The sequence below is a fragment of the Haliotis rubra genome, unplaced genomic scaffold, assembly GCF_003918875.1.
Source record: "Haliotis rubra isolate DU_JTF1 unplaced genomic scaffold, ASM391887v1 Scf1206, whole genome shotgun sequence".
Classification (NCBI taxonomy): Eukaryota; Metazoa; Mollusca; class Gastropoda; order Lepetellida; family Haliotidae; genus Haliotis; species Haliotis rubra.
Genome location: NW_025765122.1, coordinates 174361 through 200658, shown reverse-complemented (window position 1 = coordinate 200658; position 26298 = coordinate 174361). Strand labels below are relative to the sequence as shown.

The following is a 26298-nucleotide window of genomic DNA, read 5'->3' as shown; positions in this document are numbered from 1 at the left end:
GTACTTTTCTCTAAACACAGCTCTGTCATCTCCTTTTGGTGTACCTGAACCCCATTTCTACCAGAGCTACAATAAGTGTGGTTTCGAGACATTTATTGTATCTTTGATCTCACCTTGTATTTTAGTACAGGTCGGTGGGCTTTTGCGTTCATACAGTTTATAAACTGCACGGCGTAAGACACCCTTATCAAAGCTATCCAGTTTGTGTTTCCTACCGGGTTTTGATTTTGACACGACCCCTGAGGTAGCTGATTTGTTTACAACTTTGTAAACCTGACTATATGTCAAATTAAGGGCTTTACACATTCTATAGGAAATCCTGCCATAGCTGACGAGATGTTTCTCCCTTTGTTTCTCCAGTATGACATACTGGTATAAATTTGAAATTAATTGTTCTGCAGAGATATCAAGTCGCATGTTGCCAGTTCAATGCTCATACGCGAAGGGAAACTTCTATGGGTGAACAAGATCATCTATGCGATTTGAATTAAGACTTTTAACCTAATTATTTTGAATATAACTACTACAAGAGTTCCATCTTTTTCACATATAGATGTTAAAAAAAAAAAAACTTTTTACAATCATTTATGTAATTTAATAAGTTGAGGCTATATGAATAATTATAGTCTGTAGTTCAAAACTACAGTTTGTACTTAGAATATTTACGAATGTTGTTAAAACGTCAAAATATCCTCCTGTGAAGTCACCCCTCAAGTGCATTTTTTCATCTGAGCTTTAATATCCAACTAGGTAGAGTCGTACATATATCATATATGTGCTTTTATCTTGTGTTAAATGCATCATATTGATATTGAAGCCAAAAAGCATTTTCCAAGCATTTCAGGCCTTACTTAAATACAGAGGATGATGCCACGTCCGAAGTCACTGAACCTCTTCCAGTTCCAGGTGTCATTTCAGCATTGAAAGAATCAGGGCACCTTCCCAGGTTGTAGATTGGTAACGTCATGTCACAACGTTAGTATTTCGTCATTTTATAACGTCATGACACAACGTTATAACAACGTTGCAAATTTACTTTGAGGAAATGTTATGCTTTGGGCTCCTCACAACGTTAAAAGAACGTTTCTTATAACTTGGTGTCACAGTTTTCTCTAACACGATTCTTGTTTTCGCTATACAGCTCCAGCTTCAGAAAACACACGACCAAAAACATGCGAATTGACGAATAAACATGTAAGAGAATTTCTACTTTGTCTCTTATGTACTGTCCAATAATGGGAAACTATTCAACAATTAACGTTAAATAGAACGTAAGACAGCGTAAAACACGTTAGCATCAACTAACTTTAACCTTGTGGCAACGTAAAAATGACGTATCAAAACGTCGGGCCACAACGTTGTGAAAAACGTTAACGTCCACAGAATAACGTTACAACGAAATCATTACGCCGTAACAACGTTGTGACAACGTGAAATTGTTGACACCTGGATGAAGTTCAACCGTTTGTTACACATTGGAAACTCCCTTTGGATAACATTGCTTTCCTATTGTTTGAAGACATAATACAGTAGTATTCACTTGAAACAACAACTCAAATGAGATACAGAGATGAGATTAAACAATTCTGGAGAATCGGTCAAAAGTTATTTCACCGAAACTTTCTCCGTTTTCTGAGTGGGATTAACACACAGGTCACTAGGAAGAATCAGATAAAGGTGACATAAAGCCCGAGGATTCAATGGTGAACTTTGCTCTGCCATCAAGATACATGTTGGATAAGGTTGAAAACACAGATGGCCATGGTATCTTTTAATTAGGTTCTTGCTTACATTTCAGAATATTTCTGTGGCATTGCTTTCAAAGTTTGTGTAGATTGAAAAAGAGAAACATCGGACCAAATACTTTTATTAGGATATGACTGGGTAGCCGAAATTTATCTTATCATCCAATACTGTGTTCAGTGGAGATATTGCTTAGTTTAATCGTTTTGGCAGTAGATTTTTTACGATGCCCTGACAATGAGATGACGTCATGAACTTGATGACGTCACAATGTTATTGCATCACTCCACTGCAAGTCTAATGGCAGAACCATGTTCCGAGATGTACATTTTTTCATTGAAAACTAATGAAGAGTGACTTTTTATGATAAATACAGGGTTTTACACAGACTTTTAAAAATGGGAGTCATAGTGACTCACAATATGTATTTTTGGGAGTCATTTTCAATATTTGGGAGTCATGAAACTTGTAATATTTCTTTGTGTTAATCATTCTCAGTATGTAACTATGTATGTCACTTCACCAAATGATTGAGTGAGTATGGTTTTACACCGCTTTTAGCAATATTCCAGCAATATCACGGCGGGGGACACCAGAAATGACACCACCAAATGAAACTACAGCATTGTTCAATTCAGACAGCCAGGATTACTGTCTCCTCTCAGTTCTCTGGAACAATCTGACAGCTCTGTAAAAGTCAAACTATCATCAAGCAATATCACTTTTTGCTTATCATATCGATGTAATTGAACTGAATTGTGAGGGCCACCTATAAAACTTGCGTCAAGCTTGACTCATATGACAGTATTTTGAGAGTCATTAACATAATTGTTGCGTCAAATACGCATGAATCACGCGTCATGTAAAACCCTGTAAATAGATTCTCACCCTCGTGTCTTCTGATAATAAAAATATTTGTAACTTTATCAACTCGTGTTGATATAATTGATATCAGAATACACTTGGGCGAGATTCTCTATTTATTAGACATCGGAGCCCATTGCATACGGTTCTGCCTCCAAATGTCTCACCCAGGTATTACAGGGGCTATCAGAGTGGCCCTGTCTATGCTCGACCGGAAGTTGGCCGTCATCAACTACCATTTCCCCGACAGACAGTAGATCCCAGTAGAGATTGAGACCCAAACTTTGGTGCTAATCTTGATTTCAATCACATAAGTCAACACAATAAAGCATTGGAATATTCACAAACAACCTACCTGCCATCTAGTACGTCGATCTGTCATTCCAGAACACATGCATGCACCTCGGACCCCAAGCAACGGGATAGTCAAACCACTGACACCGGTCAGATATGTATAGATATATCCTCCATGTTGTTCTGTGAAAACATGTTCTCCTTCGGGGCCTGTGACACTGAACATGAGCACGAGCAAACTACACCTTGTGCATGACACTGCACGTGCTCCGTGCTGCACGCTTTGCAGCTTCAGTTAGTGAGGTGACACCTGAACAGTGGCGAGTTCTCGTGATTGTTAGTGAGTGAGTCAACATGTTACAGCGCGCCGGGAAAGATTACAGCTATATAGCGATGAAAACAAGGTAATCATTTTAAAATATCTGTCGACAATTGACAGTAAAATAGGCAGGTATATCACCGTTTTAAAATAAAACCAACCTGATGAAAATTAAGACAAGAAGACAGTAGTTTCAACATATTCTTTCTTACCAATTAACACCAGGCTATAAACCACCAACAACCAAAGTTTGACCACCTTACTGGGGATCAAGGGGACTTACAATGCTTTTGCTTCCTACGTGATTTCCCAGCAGGTTTTACGCCATCCCTTTGGCTGTAGGTGAGGTGAGGTGAAATTGGGTTTAACGTCGTGCTTGAGAATATTTCGCTCATATGACAACGTGCATGCGTGTGTATGTGCGGTTGCTTGTACTAGCCCAGACTGAAGCTGGTTTTATAGTGCTAGCCCACTGAGATACCATGCCGCAGTGAAGCATGAATACCCCACTCAGACACAGTATACTGATTCCGAGCCGACCAGTCCTTGTTGTACCCATTAATGCCGAGCGCCATGCAGGGACCAACAAGTACCATATTTTAACGTCTTTTGGAATGACGCGGCCAGGGATCGAACCCGCGACCTTCCGCTCTCCGGGCGGACGCTCTAACCACTACACCACGGAGGCGGTTTTTGGCTGTAGGTTATGCTGTAGGTTATGCTAGACACTATTTAAAAGACTCAAGCCAACCAAAATTCTGAAACACTAGACAATATTATATACTTTCATCCACACTGAAAGAAGGACAATATTTTTATACCACTTTAACCCTCTTAGTGTCACCACCATCTATGATCTCAGTTGATCATATCGTGACTGTAAAGAATTAACCAAACAATTATATCTGACTTTAAAAGTTCTAAAACGAGACCGAGTACATCCCCTAAAATAATTTCTGTTTCTTGCATGTGTTTATCGGTGGGGCTACCAATCGCGTATACCGGATAAAATCACGCTTTCGTACTGATTTATATAAACTGATGTAACCCGTGAAGGTCCGGGTTAGAATTGATCTTCAGTAACCCATGCTTGTCGTAAGAGGCGACTAACGGTATCGGGTGGTCAGGCTCGCTGGCTTGGTTGACACATGTCATCGGTTCCCCATTGCGTAGATCGATGCTCATACTGTTGATCACTGGATTGTCTGGTCCAGACTCGATTATTTACAGACAGCCGTCATATAGCTAGAATATTGCTGAGTGCGGCGTAAAACTAAACTCACTCATTCACTACACACTGATGCCTATGATTTAGCAGGGAACGTGCACCAGGCTGCCCCACCGCTGCCCGCCGGTGTATAGATTGAGAGGATACGAGAAGGATGGGTTTTGAAAATGTGAAAGTGCCTATTGAACAGATACGTGTAATGTTACATAACTTATGTCTGTACACAGATTGCAGTGCTGCGGTCGAAGCTGGCTTGACTGTACCTGGGGACATCGACGTTATAGAGATAAAGCCTCTGGAAGTCGATGAGCCGTTTTGGGTGAAGTGCTACCTCAATCACGGGGGGTACACCTACATCGTGGAACGTATGCCGAACTGTCACTTCGACTTCATGGACAGAGATTACGACGAGTACGAAATGGGGTTCGGTGACGTAGAGGGTTGTTCCTATTTTCTCGGCCTCGACAAGATTCAGAAGATGCTGATGAGCGAGACGTACAACCTGGATGTGGATCTTGTGGGGATGGATTCTTCGGCCATGCTTACTACAGCAAGTTCTTCCTGAACGAGGCCATTAACGATTATGAGGTATCGTGGGACGCTTTCTCATCTGATGACCTAGAAGATGGATTTATCTACGGTGATAACAGGAACCTGCAAGGAGCGAGATTCAGGGCTGAAGGAGACCTCGATCCGACTGGGTGTGTCGAGTCTCAGGGCACGGGGTGGTGGTACAACGACGACTGCAACTACGTCAACCTCCATCTACCACTCAACACAACCGCTGCGGAGTTGTCAACAGCTGGGTCAGCATCGTGGCCAGTGGGCGGAGTGTTGAGGAAAATATACTCGTTCAACATGAAGGTGGTTAACGGAGGATGAAAGCCATGTACGAGTTGAAGCCGGCTTCACCACATCTGTACGTTTTGCATCATTGCGTATTACGTTATTTATTCGTAACTTTCAAAAATATATTTCTACATGTAGAACTGAGGTGGAGACTGGATTAAATGAAATATGTTACCATGGTAATCGTTGTATCGGTATAATAAAAGGCACTTTAATCTCATGATATGCGTAGTCATCAGTTTTAAAGTCATGTTTAAAACATGATTTCACGACAAGTGAGTTACTGAGTGAGTTTAGTTTTACGCCGCACTCAGCAATATTCCAGCTATATGGCGGCGGTCTGTAAATAAATGAGTCTGGACCAGACAATCCAGTGATCAACAGCATGAGCATCGATCTGCGCAATTGGGAACCGATGGATTTCACGACAAGAGTACTGGAGATATGTTTCTATGCATTTCGATTGGACGGTATATCTCATAAAGCAAATAAATGTCGTGGAGATCCGGTCTTCAGCAACACGTGCTTGGCGTAAAAGTGGACTAACAAGTTCACTGACTTGATTCATTTAGGTTTGGTTCTTTGGGTTGTTATTTTTGTTTAACGTCCGATTCAGCAATATTCCAGCTATATGGCGGCTGTCTATAAATAATCGAGTCTGCACAAGACAATCCAGTGATCAATATCATAAGCATCGATCTACGCATTTGTGATACGATGTGTCAACCAAGCGACCCAGACCAACCGACCCCGTTAGTCGCCTCTTACGACAAGGGGGCGGTGGGGCTCGTCAAGCCGAAGACCCGGTTCGAATGGTTAAAGCGTTGGCTCGTCATGCCGAAGACCTAAAAGTTCGTAAATCCCAACATGGATTACACTGGAGACGGTGTGTGAAGCCCATTTTATCTGGTGTCCCCTTCTGCCATTACCATGTTGCTGGAATATTGCTAAAAGTGGCGTAAAACCAAACTCAGTCAGGCTTATTTACATGCCACGACAAGCGTTGGTTGCTGAACTGTAGCAGAAAAAGCCCTTGATGGTCCTTCACGGGTTACCGCCATATGAATTCATACACATTGATGTGCCGTTGTAATCAATATGTCAGCTGTCAATAGGCTATCATACTTACAGCAGCAACATCAAACCTGCGCTCCAGTGACTATCTCACAGTGAAGTAAGTATCACATCAGACGCTATGGCCAATATTACTGCCAGGCCTTGTTGAAGGATGTATCGTTAACGGGCTGTGTAGGGTTACGTCCCTTTGTCGTGGCAGACTCCGCTTATCGTGGGGTTTTTTCTCCTGAATTTGTACTGAATATAATCCTTGGTTTGCCAGCACGGGTTGTTGTAAACGACTACGACCTGTGTGGTTTGAGTGTCACCTCTGTTATTAACACCAGACCTGACTGGAACGCGGCGTAAATCACTCGTTGAAGCTATTGTCGGACTTCTTCATTATGCCAATATATTCTGTAATTGTTATTTCTGTTTTAAAAGGAAGAGCTTTGGGGGGTCGAAACAATGAAATGTTGAACACAGTGAATCTGCAGTATTTTGAAATGCAGTAAACAGGTTGCGTGAATATATATTTCCATTTTGATCAGCAAGCGATAGATTTTGAATGGTAAAATGTGTGAAAACCTTATAAATGTATTTTTCATGACTCCGTTACCCCGCTCTTAAAAATCTCCCTCCTTGTTATACGGTTCAAGTAGCATTGCTTCGGTCTGTCGGTATATGACACGACCTGGGATGGGATCGAACCACAGACCTTCCTGTATCCGAGCTAACGCTGCATCCATGGAGCCAAGAGATTACGCTTTGTCTCAGAGGCACAACAGCCTTCACCAACGCACTTAATGTGTACACTGAGAAGAATGCCCTGAAGGGTTTTTTCTTCCAGACTGCATACGCTTTAAGTACACCAGCATTGGTATCGATCATTGATAGAGATTGTGTTTCCTTAAGCGATATTGTTATTATTGTTGCTGTTATTGTTTATCAGTGTGAAGAAGCCATCGGACCATGATACCGTTTCAGAGCATATAAAACATGTCCTAAAGGTGAGGTGAGGTGAAATTGGGTTTAACGTCGTACTTGAGAATATTTCGCTCATATGACAACGTGCATGCGTGTGTATGTGCATGTGCGGCTGCTTGTACAAGCCCAGACTGAAGCTGGTTTTATAGTGCTAGCCCACTGAGATACCATGACGCAGTGAAGCATGAATACCCCACTCAGACACATTATACTGACTCCGAGCCGACCAGTCCTTGTTGTACCCATTAATGCCGAGCGCCAGGCAGGGACCAACAAGTACCATATTTTAACGTCTTTTGGTATGGCGCGTTCATGTCAGCATGACGAAGTTGCATTCCGACTCGATACAACATGGTGTGACAACCTAACTAATTTTTTACTCTAGCAGTAGAAGACAGTACGGGTAAGACTTTAGCGTTAAGTATATGGAAACATCTTGGGTTAGAGCGGAGAACTTCAATGAATGCTATATGATAATTGTTATTAAAATGTCATCGACATACTGTATCCACATACTGTCGCCTTTTACGAAACATTCATGGTGACCTTTCTAACCCTGAATCCAAAAGGTGAGGAAATTCGTTCGGAAATTTGATTCCTCGGGTGAGTTCTGTGAGATTAACTCAATTGCTGCCTCGCAAATAAAACCCAGCGAACGGAATACATCCTTGGTATGGTTCACAATCGTCACACGAAACTTGTATTTGGTAGTTCAGTGTGATGTGGTTGAATGAAGGACTGATGTGTTGATTGCCCTTCGTGCAGGATTATTGTTCTAGCCAGTGTTACACATACACCTGCCCACTTCAGTCCTAATCTTGTACGCATAAGTATATATCACCCTGTATCGCCACTACTTGGATACGTTCATGAACAAATGCTCATGTAACAGTCTTAACGGAAGTCTGGGATTTCCTAGGATGTCTGAGTTTAGATTTACGCTGCTTTTGGCAATGTACCAGCAATATCACGGCAGGGGACAGCACAGATGAGCTTCACACATTGTACCATGTGCTGATTCGAGCTCGGGTGTCAGCGTGACACCACCGCCCCTGATTTGTCAGGAATATAGAAAGGGCACTGTCGCTTCTAATTACAAACACCAAGATAAGAATATGAATAGAACAACTTTATTTTACCGATACCCTTCCCTTAAGAATTTGTTGGTCACAATCTTTAAAGTATGTTCACTACCCTGACCTTCAGACAATAGTCATTTTCACAGTTTCATAAAGGAACAAAAAGGATGCTATATATGTTTCATACATTTCTGCACTTAAGGTGCATAAGATCATTACCTTCGGCATTACAAGAAATCTATTACGTTTGCAAATAAGAGATATAACCAATGATTTTATAAAACGTCTGTGCAACTTTGTGCAATAGATAATCAACATCTTCAAAATATCCATGTAAACATGTAAAAGGTTCCTACTACCAAAATATTCACAATAACATCAATACGAAGTACAGAAATGTTGGGTATGGTTTCCACCGTTCACAGTTGCTGAAAGGGACTATCAGTAACGGTAACGACCCGATTCCGACGTGACTCGATCGGATGCATGAAACAGGGTCTAAGATTGCATGTGCAAAAATGTAGGATGTCAGGAGGAAAAGAAAAAGAAAAGACAAATAACATAAAATGAAAAAGGTTTGCATTACATAGAAGCAGCCCTATCTCCTTCTCACAGAAAAAGGCCTGTACCAGGTACCCTGTAAGTTCTCAGTATGTGGTCAGATTGATTATAAGTTTTCAAAGTACTTTTAGGATTCTTGGTCCCTTAGTGTATAGTATCTGGGTACCCCTTCTTGACATAGCACTTTTGACAAGACAGGATACATGGTGAGTTACAGGCTTAATGTCAAACACTAACATGAAGTCATCTGATAACATCACCAGTACCTGCTAATAGCAACATGTCAGTAGTTATCCATGTAACTATTCATTGAGAACTGTATCTTCACCTGATTACCAGTAAGTCTTTCAGGGTGAATTTCTATTGCTCATTCCACAATTAGATTTACAAAAGATAAAAAAAGAATGCAAACTTGGTATTCAACAGTGAGTAAAGTTCTACAAAACGTAGGAACATTGTGGTAGGGAACACTAGAAATATGCTTCACCCACTGAGCCAATGTAGGGAATTACTCCAGGCTTATTTGTGCCAAGTGTACTCTTCACCCTTATTAACCTGTGAAACTGGTTATTTAAGACATAAAATGTCGATAGAACCTTTAATATAAGTTACAGTTACGTTAACGAAAACATTCACAGGGAAATTAAAACAAACGGATATATTCAGTACTTGACACTGTGAGTGAGTGAGTTTAGTTTTACGCAGCTTTTAACAATATTCCAGCAATATCAGGGCGAGGGACACCAGAAATGGGCTTCACGCATCGTACCCATGTGGGGAATCGAACCCGGGTCTTCCGTGTTACGCTTTAACCATTAGACTACCCCGACGCCCCCACTCAATGAAAAATCATACACACAGATATGACAGACAGATGCACGCACGCACACAAACACACATATATATCCATGAAATATACATTTGACCTTGACCTGTAACTTTCTTTACAATAATATGAACTATTTACAGATGGACCCATGGTAAAGGGGATGTCAACGATAAAAGAAGTTAATGGGAAAGTGTGACCACAAATATTTTTATTAAACTTTTGTAAATGGGTTACCTTGACACAGAAACAAATCCACCCCAAGAGCTGTGTGGAACATGGACATGCAAGGACATACTTGACTGTGTTTTATACTTCCAGTTTCCAGGAGCAAATATTGGATGGGATAACCTTTCACAGGGATGCTCAGTTAAGTCAATAAAAGTCAATAAATTCCTTGATACCACTGCAATATTAATGAGCCAAGATTTATAAAAATCTTCTTAATAATGGAGTAAGCAAAGAAATAAATCAACTTCTTGAGTGTAAAAGATCTAACGAAGGGATTCAGTAGCAAGAAGACTGGTGAATGTCTCGTCCTGTGACTAGTGTCAGCTTGGTGTGGGAGGAAAGGACAGGGCAGTGGCGGATCCAGAGGGGGGGGGGTCAGCCCCACTGCACCACCCACCCCCACCCACCCACCCACCCCTTGAAAATGACTAAAGACCACATTGAAGTTAATGTTTTGCAATGGCAAAGCCAAGGTGGGGTTCAGGGGGTTCAAACCCCCTGAAACACACCACCCCCACCCCCTTGAAAATTTCTGGATCCACCTATGCAGAGTGATGCTGGACTGTGTTCAATTTCTGGAACTTATTACTTCTTGAAAGATGGCTGATCACAAAATTACTCAAGATATAGGATCCGCTGCTGATTTGATCTCATACACACACATCACAGGGGATGTGTAAGTCAGGTGGCTTCCACTGTGTTGTGAAGATGACCTACTGACCTACTGACCACAGCAAAGACTGGAGACAATGAAGACAATCACAAGGCTAAATTGTCATCATGATTGTAGGTGATTTGTCCTAAATCATCATCATGATTATCTAGTTTATACTAGGACTGCATGAATCCGCCATGAGACAAATATGATACATATCACAAATATTAGGTAACAATACAAATATTCCATAACGAATACAACAGAATGTCAGCAGTTGAAGTATTATTCATTATATTCAGTGAAACAAGAACAAAATATTTTTTTACATGTTTTGACCATGCTGACAGTGGTAATTTTTCACAACAATGACCCATGAAAAATTCGAATCTACCAATAGTGAATAACAAGTCAGGAACCGATATTGCTCAATTTATCAAATACCATATATTACAGTAGATAAGCCAAATGTTGAGGACAAAAAAAAGCAGTCTGCAGAAGGGGTAGTCTTATCTGCAGGTTACACTTTTATCAAACATTTTTTCAGGGGGTAAGAAAACGACATTGTATCTCTTCACGTGAACAAAATATGTATATGTATCGATTTTCTGTCAACTACACTTCATTTCAAGGCATGACGCAACATGATAGTGACTGCTGTAATGAAGGCAGACCAAAGTTAAAAATATGGATTTGTTGACACTATTTCTGATCACGAAGAAAAGATGAGCGAAGGTTGGGGGGTCAGCTTATCTATGGAACATACCATGTTGATGAGATTTTAAGGGTCAGTTTAGGAGCCCGGCTCATCTATGGTAAAATATGGTACATGAGAAAACATGATGACCCTACATGTTTATGGCATGAGAAGAAAATAAAAAATTCAATCACTGTTACATGTTTATATATTCATTTTTCATTCTGTGGCATTTCACATCATGTGACACAATGTTTCACAAGTAAACATAAACAACATATGAAGTCCGTAAGTAGACAAGAACTTTTTAAATATCTCAAGTGGGCAGCTTGAATGTGCAGGGTGTTGAGAAAGTGTGTCATGGCTCCAAGTGCAATAAATGCTTTCATGTAAGTTTGGGTCCTGCATCTATCGTCTGACCACTAGGTATTATCCAACTCAGAAATGTGCATCAGTATGCAATAGATGCAGAGAAACATAAGGTTGCACATCAATATTCATTATTCCAAAAAGTAGACAAGAAATATGAAGGTCCTATTAAAAAAAAGGCATTTATTGTTACAGTACACATCATCCCTTTAGTTTGCAGGAACCTGTCTGTTAATGACCCTTGAAATTTGCAATTGGGGGTGCTCTGGTTCCCTAGCTATGAAGGTTAAGGTAGAACCCTGATCGTGGGTTCATAAACACAACGATCCTTACTCACCATGGAATACACTTAGTCAATTTCGTAAGTTATAACCAACAAGTCAAGATACGGACTAGTTCAAGGGGGGGAACCCAGTGAGTGTTAGAAACATATTGTTTCTATTTAAGGCAAAGGTGGAGTTCATTTGACCTATTTGAGTCATAATTGGCCTCAATTTGTTAAATGGTCAAACATATGAAAAGTGGAACGAGTGAGAAGGGTTTCACATTGCTTTTAGAAATATTCACCAATATCACTGAGGGGGTTACCAGAAATGGTCTTCACAAAAAAAATTTACCCATAGTTGGGACATAACAAACAAAAGCTTCAACCACTGGGCTTCCACACCACCCTATTGAGTGAGAGAGTGAATAAATATTGCTTAACACTGCATCAGCAATTTTGCAGCTAATCGCTGCAACCACCCTACTGAGGAAAGTAGTGTATGCAAAATCTTTGGTTACTGTGCCTAGAATATATACTAGTACTTTAATCTTATAGTATATTTGCTGTATAATATATGCATAAAGAAATAAAAATTCATACACATAAAATAATGTTTCTAAACAGAATCCTGAAACCATTATCACAAGCACATGACAACCATCCCATTAACACTCACTGTCGCATAATTAGCGACATTTCCAGCCTCTGCAGACATCGTACACCATCGCCCTTATATACACGTAACTCCTGTATCACAGGTTGCGGAGAAGCCACCACAGTATATATTTCACCACAGGTAATGCTCGTCCATAATAAATGCATTGCTAGGTATGTCAGTTAGCACCATGAGAAGATCCAATCTCCGACACCTCAACTTTGTTCTTCAGTATTCTGCCCAGTCTTTTTCTTCTTGACCAAGTCGGCAAGGTACTTGAACCTCAGTATACAGTCTTCCTGCAATCAGTGAGTGAGTGAGTGAGAGAGGCTGTGATTTGTTTGTTTGTTGTTTAACGCCACACTCAGTAATATTCCAGCAATATGGCGGTGGTCTGTAAATAATCGAGTCTGGGCCATACAATCCTGTGATCACGAGCATGAGCTTCAATCTACGCAACTGTACGTGAACTGTACTAGAACACTAACAGCATGAACATCGATCAATACAATTGGGATACGATGACATGTGTCAACCAAGTCAGCAAGCCTGACCACCCGATCATGTTAGTCGCCTCTTATGACAAGCATGGGTTGCTGGCCCTAGATTTTCAAAGCTCTCTTAGCACTAAGATAATCGTAAGTTAATGTTATTGTATGGAACTTACGACTATCTTAGCGCTAAGACAGCTTCGAAAATCTAGGCCCTGAAGACCAATTGTAACCCGGATCTTCATGGGTTGAGTGTGAGTGAGTGAGTGAGTGAGTGAGTGAGTGAGTGAGTGAGTGAGTGAGTGAGTGAGTTTAGTTTTACGCCGCGCCAGCAATATTCCAGGAATATGGTGGCGGTCCGTAAATAATCGAGTCTGGACCAGACAATCCAGTGATCAACAGCATTGATCTGTGCAATTGGGAACCGATGACATGTGTCAACCAAGTCAACGTGCCTGACCACCCGATCCTGTTAGTCGCCCCTTACGACAAGCATGGGTTACTGAAGATCAATATTCTAACCCAGACCTTAATGGGGATCATGGATTGAGAGGGTATGACCCACATTCACAGGATTCTGGTATGCCCAAAGGGAAATAACTCTGAACAGTGAAATACAACACCTTACATGACTGGGACACCTACAACGCAACTCCTAATACAAACTTTAGTGTGTTATCAGTTTATGCCTCTGTAAGCAATAATTATGGTAATATCTAGATTTATGGTAATTATTAATATCAAGAAACAAGAATGAGCTTTGCAGATCTTCTATAATACTCACAATGGGAACTGAACATGGACCCTTGTCATCACAAGTGAGTTCTTTAACTACATGGCTACCCAGACAACCTCAAATCGTATGAGCAACCCTGTTAATAGTCGTACTCACTTTTGATTTTCCTGGAATTTGTTCAGCAATTTTCTCCCATCGCTTGTCCACCCCTTTTGGTGTATGCTTCAGAGCCCACTCAAATATCACCTGCTGGTTCTGAGTCCATGTGGCATCCCCAGTCTTTAGTTTCACAGACTCTGTGGTATTACTCTGTGAGTCCTGGCTCTCTGAACCAACACTAGCAGGTGCCCCTTTCTCTGACAGCGGTGCTGCTGCAGGTTTGGAGACCGGCTGACTAGGAGGTATTTGCAGCGATCTATCAGCGGTTTTCACAACTTTGGACGGTTTGTTTCTTCTTCTCAGTTTATTCTCGTCATCCGTATTTTCCAAGGTTGTCAAAGGATCGTTTGTTGTTATGATCGAGTCACTTATATCCCATTCTTGTTTCTTGTTTTTTCCAGAGAAGCCACCACCTGTCAGGAAAGTATCAACGTCAGCAGTATTTCACAAACTGGCATGGACACAATTCAGTAATACAACTAGCCTGCATGCATATTTTCCACAGAATAAGTACCACTGTCTGAACCTGGTTCAGTAATATAGCTGTAGGTAAGGCAGACAGTAAACTATTCTAGTGTATTACCTTGAACAGAGGAGCTCAGGTTCATTGCAAAGGCACCACCTTTCACCTGTTTAGATTTAACAGTCACCTAGAAACAAAGAACAGCCTTTAAACAATGTCAACATAACTACAGTCTCTATCTTCAGTTGTCTCTGAAGATTTCTGGCAACCAGCTTTGATTATAGCAATACCACATAGACCTGCAAGTTCATTGTCTTATATCAACATGCATATCTGCAAAATTGATCAAACCTACAAATCATCAAACATTTCCCTTATTATGACAGTGAACAAGACTGATCTATATTTCACGGTTTCATTCATTACAATAACAGACACATATAAACTGTATAAATTAGGTTTCCCTGTGTCAAGATTGTCCTGATTGTATGTCTGCTTCTACAAGTTTCCAGTAATGTCATGGGATCTTTAAATGGCCTGGTATGGCCGCTTTTCTTAAGAAGATGTATATTAAGAGTGGTTGATTTTATGTCTGCTTCCCTCATTACATGTTTGCATTTAATGAAGTACTGATTGCAATAGAGTTTATCATTATGGACACTACTTAAGAGGAATGCATTACACACATGGAAACATATATTCTATCTACTAGTATCTAAATACATGCTGAGAAGATCCTGAAAAACAACTTTGGTTTGAATATTGACTTGAATTATTGCTTGTCAACAGGATAAGGATCTTTATCCAGCCTCATGTAAGAATGTCGAGTTTTGATTGGTTCACATGACTGATGAAATACCATGTACACTCATCACGATCCGCGAGCAGGGAGTACAAAAGTCATATTATCCCGCCACGCCTTGGTGACCACCCGAAGTGAGAAAAGTGTGCGTCGCCAAGCCTTTAGAAACGTGCGCTGCATTGAGGTCAATCAATCAGCTGGTGTCAACATGGCAGCAAGGAAACGTTTTGCCACAACAACTGAGAATTTTGTTTTGTTTTCTTTTGATTTAGTAAAAACATTCGGCTAGATAAATGCATTATCACATCGTGTCGAGGGAAATACAGGATTTTATCCGTCCCGAGTAAGGTTGTATTCCGCACGCCTCCAGCTCGGGGAACACAACCTTACTCAGGACAACCTTACTCGGGACAGATAAAACCCCGTATTTCCCTCGACGCGATGTGATAACTTATAGTACCAAATCACTTCTGTTGTTATTCAAACTTTGTGACTACAATCTTTGTGATCCATCAATATGTAAAGAATGTTTAGTCCTATATATGCAACTATCTCGTCATTTCCTCCCTGAAACCTTATATTGACCAACACTGTTGTGTAACCATTTGTATGAAAGACTTTGTGAACGACTGTCCCACTACACTCAAATAGTAATCATGTCAGGTGTTTTCCGAAACATGAAATGAAAGTGTGTCTGTTCTCATATCATACCGGCATACAGGCGAATATAACATAGATGACATAACACTGTTCTGCCAACAAAGTAAAGAGAACCATGCCTTTCACTCTATCAACAGTTTGCTAATCTGTAAACATGCAAGCTTAACTTACATGATATAGTTTCCCCTTAATACCGGGCACTAGCTTCACAACATGCAAGTTAACCAACAGTCATCTTCAAAATCTCTCAATGATACTTTCTGCACATAATGAACTTATTGTCTTATTAACTCTGACGACATACAACTTAATTCAAATTCAGTCAATAAAACACCTAGTACATGCTTGACATCCTATATAAGGCTTATCCACCTACTCAATGCTCATAAACTTTGTTTCTTTGTTGTTTAATGTCAAACTCAGCAACATTCCTGCTACATGGTGGCAGTCTGGAAGTAAATGAGGACCAGACAATCTAGTGACAAACATCAACAGCATCGATCTATGCAATTAGATTACGATGACATGTGTCAACCAAGTCAGCGAGCCTGACCACCCGATAGTGTTATTCAACTATTACAACAAGCATGGGTTGCTGAAGACCAGATCTTCACAGGCTCCTGATAGTGAAGTAACAATATAGCATCTAGAAGTAGTTGGGTATATATTATATGGTATATCCCACCTATTGTTGGGAATTGGTTGAAATCTCACAATTGATGATTGCTTCATTACCACCGAACAATCATCGAAAAAAAATTGGTTAGCGTGATTTTTCAGATTTTCCTATCAGGTTGTTATTGCAGATATGTATAACATGATGCAACTTGATACTTTAAAGTGATGACAGATATATCATGAACATAAACTTCATTGAGTCTTCAAGCAATATTCAGTCATGATATCTTCCATCATGTTCCAAAGTGTTTCAAAGACTAAAACAGCAGTTCCAAAATCGTTTGTGTTCAATTATGAGAAAATGTGATCGATTGCTTGGTCGTTTGGTCACTTTGACCAAACTTCAATTATTTCAATTAATCGGAACACCATTAATCCCACCTCCTCAACTGTCCTGCCTACAAAGTCAGCTATTTTCTCCCATCGCTTCACGGTTCCCCCGGGGAACTTGTTGACAGCCTTCGCCAGCAGTACCAGCTCCTCATCCGACCAGTCTCCATCTTTCTGTAACACATTTACACTGGGTCATCACAAACAAGGCTAGAGTCACCAAATGAATCCAAAGCCATCAAGATTAAAAAGTGAGTCTAGCCAGCCCTATTTCACATGAAATCAGCATCAGGATAAAAGAATAAAATAAAATGAATGAATTGAATGATAGATTATATCTGTCCATGGGAAGACAAAAGAGTCAGGAACTATTGTATATCCTAGCTTGACTGTAAGGAGGCTGGAAAAAGAAGTGATATTGTCCAGCCTCACTTTAACGGTTGGTTGGTTTGTTGTTTAACGCTGAACTCAGCAATATTCCAGCTATATGGTGGCGATCTGTAAATAATCGAGTCTGGACTGGACAATCCAGTGATCAACAGCATGACTGACTGACTGAGTTTGGTTTTACGCCGCTTTTAGCAATATTCCAGCAACATCACGGCGGGTGACACCTGAATCAACAGCATGAGCATCAATCTACTACTTTAACAAACCCAGAGTTAGGAACTATTGTATAACCTTAATGCTTTTGTGTTCACTCTGGGCAGACTGAGCGTTGGCTTGAGTGTGACTGGATGTGACATTCTGATACAGGTCGGCTTGATACTCAGGAATCTCCATCTTCTTTCGTTTGGCTTTCCGTGTGGATTCTGAAGAGGAATGGTTACTTTCCCTTACTTGTACAACATTAAGTCCTCTATAATAGTCCTGAACTGAGGTGAAAACACACCCATGCTCTCAACTTTGGTCACTGAGTGCTGTGATATGGACAGCAACATTCTGCTCCACTGAGGTATTCAAGAGGGATCATCGGTTTAATCACTTAATCCTATATATTTAGTATGCATGAATAAATTTCTGAATCAAAATATTCAATTCCAAAATGGGGTAAAAGTTGGTTAAGCCAGATATTAAACAATTTGTCAAATTCACTGTGTACAGTCTCTAGATATACAATCCAACATCATATGATGCTGTCACACCAAGGTATGCAACTCTGCAAACTAAAAAACTAAATGAAGTTCACCCCATGGATTGTAAGTGATGTAAACATCACTAAGAATATGCACATCGCTACAGAATGCGCCTTCCCACACAACTTCTCTACTAACCCTGCTCTTCCTCCTCTTCTTCCTCCAGCTCTTCTTCCACCTTCCTCCGGGACTTGACAAGCTCTACCAGTGCCCCGACTGCTTCTGGTAAACTGCAAGCCAAGTACACCAGGAAACCAGGCAGTCGGAACATCCACAAGTCCATCAGCTGGGGCCGGGGCAGGGACTTCAGCTCTTCCTCTATCTCCTCCTCAAGTTCCTCAACTCCGACCTTGCTCTTCTTCTTGTTCTTGTCAGCCACTTTCTTCTTCTTTGAGGCATAAAAGTCTTCCTGCATCACACAAATGATTACATTATTCAGTCTGAGAGCAGAGTTGAAGGGTTGGCTTCTTGTTTAACGCTGCACTCAGCAATATTCCAGCTATATGGCGGTCTGTAAATAATCGAGTCTGGACCAGACAATCCAGTGATCAACAACATGAGCATCGATCTACGCAATTTGGATATGACGACATGTGTCAACCAAGTCAGCATGCCTGACTGCCCAATCACATCAGTCTCCTCTTACAACAATCATGGATTGCTAAAGACAGTGTATGAAATAAGGCCCGTCCGACCGCCCGAGACAAGCTAGATTTCCAACGGACGGTCTAAATTTACAGCTAGCCAGCCTGATGGTCTGGTAAAAATTATGGTTATTCTCTTTACAGTGCAGAATATTTTGGTATACCTGAAATATGTATGCATACATGGAAATATATTTACTGGAGGAGGGTTTGTTCTAACTTTTACTTTAATGGGCCATAGAGAAAGAGTTTTTAAAATGAATTGTAGTTAATGTGTTCTGCATTTCTGAAGACAGACTGTTTTCATATCATGTTAATCAATATAATTTCTTCAAGATAAACAACAGACAAAATTGACAGATGAAGCTCATCAAATGCTGTTATTTGGAAATACCCTTGTTGTGTTATAGTTTGAGTAAAAAAACTATCGCCACAGTGAAAGCATTTCTATTATTTCTGATTACGAGGATGATGAGATGAGTAAGATCCAATTTCTCAAATGAATGGGTTTCCGAGGTTGATGTTTAATCATGAAATAATGACTATTACATGAAAAAATACTGAATTTAAAAACTGATTTATTTGAGACCATAAATAAAACCCCAATTTGCCATTGTTTATGCTTGTTGTGCACCATTGGTTGTAAACAGAACAAGAAGATAAACTCTTCAATATCCCCTGTTAGCATTTTGCAGTTAATCTATTCTTTTGAACTGTCAAGAACGGAGCAGTGAGGCAAATAGAAATATATCGATACATGAAATGTTTATGATAGAATTGATATTTTATACTTATCCTGACCCATACTTATTGCTTATCTCCCTTCTCCTTTCGACGGTTAAGTGGAAACTTGAATCCCTTTCAATGCCCTGAAGCAATCGTAATATCACTCACCCAAGAGTAGCCTCCCCTTTCCTGCCAAAACAGTCACACGTGACCTGAGCGCAGCTCTCATGACTCTCTCCGAAATAAGCCCACATTATGACTTACAGTGAAGTCCGTAGTGCTGAGAGGGGATGATTGGGAGGGATTTTAGGTCATGAGTCAGGATAAGTATAAAATATCAATTTAATCATGAAAATTACATATTTTTCCTTATCCTGACTCATGCTTATTGCTTACCGAACCCGACGGAATAGGTGGTGGGTCAGCCATCAAACGGGATTGTCAACCAATATAGTCTGATACCCCCTGGGAACTCTTCTTGCGGCCTCATTGTTGTCTTAATGTCATATTCGCGGGACCACCTTCTCTTATTTTAACTCATTAAAAGAAGTAAATCTTATAGATATTGTGGATTTTGATAATCTAGTGCTCTTCAACATCTAGTTATCTTAGAACGATCCATATGTTAAGGTAAGGACTATTACCAAGACTGAATCGCAGCCCTCTTCAACATCTAGTTATCTTAGAACGATCCATATGTTAAGGTAAGGACTATTACCAAGACTGAATCGCAGCCCATAAGTTAAGGTAAGGACTATTACCCAACTGGGTTTATATCATTCATGTGCTGACTTATCAAGTAAGACAGCGGAACGTGGACTCTCTGCTGGTGGCAATGGGTCGGTTGCCTAGCATCAAGGAGTCAGCGTGATAATGTCTGGCTGGAATCGTGAGTTGTTGTGCCACTACAAGTGGACCAAACTGGTGAATGCCTGATACGTCCTCTGTAGCGATGTCTCGATGATAATAGTTAGCAAACACTGTGTCGGATTTCCAAAAGCAGCCTTCCATGATAGATGGTAATGAGCAATTCCCATGTAGTGCGAGTGTCGACGCTAATGCTCTAACTTTATGAGGGTTAGATGCTCTAGGTGGAGCCAGTCCTGCTGCTTCGTAAGCTCATAGAATGACAGCTCTGATCCAAAATGAGATTGTGGTTCGAGAGACTTCAATAGTTGTGGCGTGTGATAGTGGAATAAAGAGACGTTAAAACATTCTCTTTCTTGTAGCAGTCCGTTCTAAGTAGATTTTCAATCCTCTGACTGGGCACAGGGACAAGTCCTCTGTGTGTCTTTGTTCAAGGACCGATGACAATGCTGGTACGTGAAATTGACAATCTGGTTGACCAGGTAGTTGATTCTTAGCTAGAAAGTCCCATCTTAGTCCCCATGTTCTCATGTGTCGAATCTCGTTCGTCCAAAGTCGAGAGCATGTATTTCTGACATCCTTGGTGCTGTAGCTAAGGCGAGGAGAAAAATTGTTTTCTGAATTAACAACTGAAAAGTTGTGTCACTTAAAGGTTGATATGGTCGCTTGTGAGATGTTGCAGCACTATGTTGAGATGCCAGGCTGGGGCTCTAAATTTCTGCTGTTGATCCTCTAGTTTAAATAATCTCAGTAGAGCAACAAGTTCAGGTACTTTGATGAGTTTAACTCCCGTGTTCATTGTGATATATCTAAAAAGTATCTAAATGCAATTCATGGCCACAAATTTAGATTAAAAGGCCAAAAAGATAAGGATATATGCCGCAAAAGGGACCCCTATGACCACCCAACCGTCTGCTTGGACGATGAAGGAGAGAGTGATGAGAGCTGGGCTCAGGTCATGTGCGACCGTTTTAGCGGGAAAAGGGAGGCTACTCATGGGTGAGTGATATTACGATCGCTTCAGGGAATTGAAAGGGATTCAAGTTTCCACTTAACCGTTGAAGGGAGACAAGCAATATGCATGAGTCAGGATAAGGAATAATAAATTATATTCCTTATTGGGAATTCAGACTCTGCTCAGTTGGATTCATAAAAAACAAAAAGGAAGAAGAGTATGGTTCGATATATCAAACATTGGTTAACATGTGTAAAGACTGACCAGTGAGAGTCTCTTCTCAAAGTAGACTGCCCAGGCTACCAGGTACTGTCCAATGGTGAGGATGAAGCCCAGAAGGCAAGTCAGCTCTAACATGCCCATCTTGCGGACACGACGGTAGTAAAACACTGGCTGCCTCCAGTCAGGGAGCCCCTCCACCAAAACTTGGTCATACCTGGCCACAAACATAAAACAAGGCAGCCTTGTAAGAGTGTCAGTCACATTCATGAATTCTCCATCCTTAGAATGGGCAGCAAATTTTGAGGAAACATATAATCAGGAAATTGATTCACCTGCTTCAGTGTTGAGTAAAACACACACAATCAAACCTAGGCACATAACACATATTGAAGGACCGCCTCCGTGGTGTAATGGTTAGAGCGTCCGCCCGGAGAGCGGAAGGTCGCGGGTTCGATCCCCGACCGCGTCATACCAAAAGACGTTAAAATATGGTACTTGTTGGTCCCTGCATGGCGCTCAGCATTAATGGGTACAACAAGGACTGGTCGGCTCGGAGTCAGTATACTGTGTCTGAGTGGGGTATTCATGATTCACTGCGGCATGGTATCTCAGTGGGCTAGCACAATATGAGCAAAATATTCTCAAGCACGACGTTAAACCCAATTTCACCTCACCCAGCTACATACCACCTTGTTACAATGATTATATATGGTGATTTGCTTATTGTTTTCCAGCTGAATGACTATGGTCAGTAGAATCACATTTATCAATAATTGATTGATGTTCAGTTAACGATACCCACAGGCTATGTTGCAGTAATGCTTGTAAGGCCTTACTACAATAAGCAGTGTTAAGCTTACACAGCAGTAAATTATATGGGTTCTGTGCAGCGGTAAATGATGATGGTACATGTACATAATGGAAATCCTTTGCTATCTGATCAGAGACAGGAATGCCAGTGTTTGACTGCAGGAGTCCACATGATTAAAGAATGACACACAATCAACAAAGTAACTGTTATCCTATCCACATTTGTCATCAATCAGTGCTGTATGACGCCCCATCAACCATTATTGGACCAGACTCTACTCATCATGAGATCTTGCTGGGTGTATAATCTTGGGACTACACTCTAATTTACATACCTCTGTCTTTTTTCTTCATCCTTGAGGACTTCATACACTGCAACCATCTACAAGCACAACAATGTATAACATTATCCATTTCGTATGTTACCAGAATTGAAGTCACTGAATTAAACACTAAGAGTATCTTGTTACTATACTATAATACATTGGCATAATCATGTCATGATATACATGAACATTGCACACAGAATTTTCATAAGACAACCATTTAAAGATATCTTTAAAACATCTCTATTTACCACACATAGTAATGAAGCTCATCTCATTCATAGGAGCTGCATGACAATGGTTGACATAATAAGCATTGATCTATGCAAATGGAATGCGATGACATGCATTAAGCAAGTCAGCAAGCCTGACCACCAGATCCCATTAGTCAAAGAAGATCAAATCTAACTCAGATTATTCACAGATATCTAAGCAGAATACAGACCCGTCTAAACTGATCCTCAGCATCATCTGCTTTGTTCTTGTCTGGGTGGTATTGCAAGGATAGCTTGCGGTAAGAACGGCGGATCTCGGCAGTGGTTGCAGTCTGAAAACAGAACACTTTCATGATCTTCATGGAAGCTAAGAAGCCAAGCTAAGATAATGTGTGATTTACTAAGACTGAGAGTGAGAATAGATTTATAGCTCTTTTATTTTAAGGTTTTCTAGAAAAGGAAACACCTTCCAAAAGGTGAACATCTTCCACTGATACATGTTTGCTCTGAGATAGTATGAATGTTTGCTCTAAAGTAAAGCACACAAGTTACGGATGTCAACTTATTTTTTATTTGCTTAGAGTCAGGTTTTGGTGCAGATTCTAACACCATTATCTTACTTGTTATCATTAAGTTGTACACTTCATTATTGACACACCATCTTCTGGAATGCTGATCAAACAATTTGCTCAAAAGAAGGAATGTGTATAAAGTCACATCTGCACTATCTCAGAAGCATTGTGACTATTAGTCAAATAAGGATATTCTGAGGTTATCAGTTTGATATTCTTTTATTTCTCAAACAAAACAGTTTCTAACACGATGATATCCAGTGATAATAACAGCACCGATTGCAGGTTAGATAAAGAGTACACTTTACTACGGTTGCTTTGTTTTGAAAACTGAACAGCTGGTGATTGTGGGTGAGAAGTCATTTGGCCAAAACGATTTACTGTTTTGCCACCAGCCCATCCTACATTCGAATTATCTCTGGCAAGCTGTTCGATATGGTTGAGAATATATTAGGAATATGTGCCGTGTCAAAAACAACAAATATTGTCCACCGGCTTCCATACTGAAACAGAACCACGTTGACCGTTGTCACGTTTCGGTAAGATTTTATGCCTTCCTACTCACCTGGTCAACACCCAAAAGTTCATAGAAGTTCGTATAATTTACTTCCTCCACTAAATCAAATATCTCAAAGTCATTATTGTCCCAAGATACGACAACAGACACTGACAACGTCAGCAAAACTATTTTCAGCAGACGACTACCTGCCATCGCCATTTTGTGGGTCTGAATAACGAAGATTATTATTTCCACACCGGGACTATATAATTCTACATATTACGTAATATTTGTTGGATTGGGTTTTAATTAACTATTATTACATCCAAAATATGATATGGTAAGATTTTGACTATTCTCATTTGCGACTTATCGACATGAGACAACGTTGTTTTTACTTTTAATGACTGCTCCCTGCAATCGGATGTAAAACAGAGTTGTCTACCCTGGCATTTTACGACGTTTCAAACAACTTCATAACAAAAGTTCTGATCACCATTTACAGAAAAGTGAGTTGAAATGGAGTTTAAATCAGGTTATTATAGACAGACTCTTTGTGATAACCAAACATGGGTAAAACCTGTGTAGAACAGTATCGTTATGACATCTGATACCCAATGTTGCTTTCCAGTATCCTCTACCTTTTTTAACATTACGTAACATTGGTGTTGGTATCGAAAAGTAATTTTATCTAGTATTTCATAAACCTTAACTGTATTAAAACTTATATCCCAGTTTCACGAAGTATAGCGTTATCGGATGCGAATTTGTCAACCTGTATAAAGCGTTTTAAATACTGGGTGTGAACGTTTTTATAACTATAATGTCTGGTCCCACAATTTTCAGACACATGCAATACAATTGGTGATTTAGAGATTTGTGTTGTTTAATGCCCAGCTTTCCTGTTTAGCAATATCACCTCCATTTCTGAATGCAATAATATTGTTTTATTTAAATCAACCTTCACAGAAAGGCTGTCGAACATGTAATTGTAACCCTGAAACAGCGAACACTGTACACTGTTAAATAAAATCGCCAGCAAACAAAAGTAGCATTATACTGTAAATATGTTGTGTAACAAATACACCATGACCAAATGTATCATGCATCTATTTTTCAATCACAGGCTCACTTATGAAATAAGTGAAAAGTATAAGACTGGTTTGGGGTTTTAGTTTCTGGAATCAACACGTGAGGTGAGGTGAAATTGGGTTTAACGTCGTGCTTGAGAATATTTCGCTCATATGACGACGTGCATGCGTGTGTATGTGTATATGCGGCTGTTTGTACTAGCCCAGACTTAAGCTGGTTTTATAGTGCTAGCTAACTGAGATACCATATGCCGCAGTGAAGCATGAATACCCCACTCAGACACAGTATACTGACTCCGAGCCGACCAGTCCTTGATGTAGCCATTAATGCCGAACGCCAGGCAGGGACCAACAAGTACCATATTTTAACGTATTTTGGTATGACGCGGTCGGGGATCGAACCCTCGACCTTCCGCTCTCCGGGCGGACGCTCTAACCACTACACCACGGAGGCGGTAAAATCAACACGTAACGATAGAACACAGCATTGAATGTCTAACATCTTGTGTTATCCATACATATCAAAATGTGTATTTGAAGAAACTGTCCTTCGTGTCAGTAAATACGTTTGTTTAGGCTACCATGCAATTTGTGCTCAGAGAAAGTGGGGCGATGGGGTAGCATAGTCGTTCGATGTGGTTCGATTCCGTACATGGGTACAATATGTGAAGACCATTTCTGTTGTCCTCCGCCGTCAATTGCTGGAATTATGCTCAAAGCGGCATAGATCTCTCTCTCTCTCTCTCTCTCTCTCTCTCTCTCTCTCTCTCTCTCTCTCTCTCTCTCTCTCTCTCTCTCTCTCTCTCTCTCTCTCTCTCTCTCTCTCTCTCTCTCTCTCTCTCTCTCTCTCTCCCTCTCTCTCTCTCTCCCTCTCCTCAAGGTGTAAGTGTTGCTCTTTAAAGTGTACGTTTCTCTTTTCAGAATCCAGGGTCTGATCCAGAAGTTGCACCACAATGCACCCGCTACCAATTAATCCAAGTAGATCTCTCTCTCTCTCTCTCCTCTCTCTCTCTCTCTCTCTCTCGCCCCTCTCTCTCTCTCTCTCTCTCTCTAAGAAACTACTGAACCTCACCCTATCTCATACTATATTCTTATGCAAAGTAGAGGTGCACACACATTAATCATAACATGACATCTATCTAAGTTGAACTTTGAAGATGAGTATTTTCTAAAAGACAGGGGCGGTGGGGTAGCCTAGTGGTTAAAGCGTTCACTCGTCACGCCGAAGGCCCGGGTTT

At 40.5% G+C, this 26298-nt stretch overlaps 1 protein-coding gene and 1 long non-coding RNA gene across 2 annotated transcripts; one reads left to right on the top strand and one right to left on the bottom strand.

Moving 5' to 3' along the window:
• Positions 1 to 3204: 3204 nt before the first annotated feature.
• LOC124264559 lies at positions 3205 to 5517 on the top strand. The gene is made up of 2 exons (XR_006895169.1): positions 3205 to 3305; positions 4676 to 5517. It is a non-coding gene; the product is annotated as an uncharacterized LOC124264559 (long non-coding RNA).
• A 6077-nt stretch (positions 5518 to 11594) lies between these two features.
• LOC124264516 (dnaJ homolog subfamily C member 1-like) lies at positions 11595 to 24187 on the bottom strand. Its single transcript, XM_046699259.1, has 10 exons — positions 24036 to 24187; positions 23129 to 23230; positions 22693 to 22739; positions 21590 to 21761; positions 18272 to 18542; positions 17679 to 17809; positions 17049 to 17171; positions 14648 to 14714; positions 14062 to 14477; positions 11595 to 12977 (listed from the first exon to the last, which is right to left on the bottom strand). Exons 1-10 carry the CDS (start codon positions 24180 to 24182, stop codon positions 12894 to 12896), a joined length of 1560 nt encoding a protein of 519 aa, XP_046555215.1. The 5' UTR covers positions 24183 to 24187; the 3' UTR covers positions 11595 to 12893.
• Positions 24188 to 26298: the final 2111 nt, after the last annotated feature.

Coding starts and splice junctions, on each gene's coding strand:
- LOC124264516 (XM_046699259.1), bottom strand. CDS start 24,182: ATGGCAGGTAGTCGTCTGCTGAAAATAGTTTTGCTGACGTTGTCAGTG. Junction 14,715..17,048: donor TAGGCAGGACAGTTGAGGAG/GTGGGATTAATG, acceptor CTTTGTTTCTAG/GTGACTGTTAAATCTAAACA. Junction 14,478..14,647: donor CCTGAGCTCCTCTGTTCAAG/GTAATACACTAG, acceptor CTTTCCTGACAG/GTGGTGGCTTCTCTGGAAAA.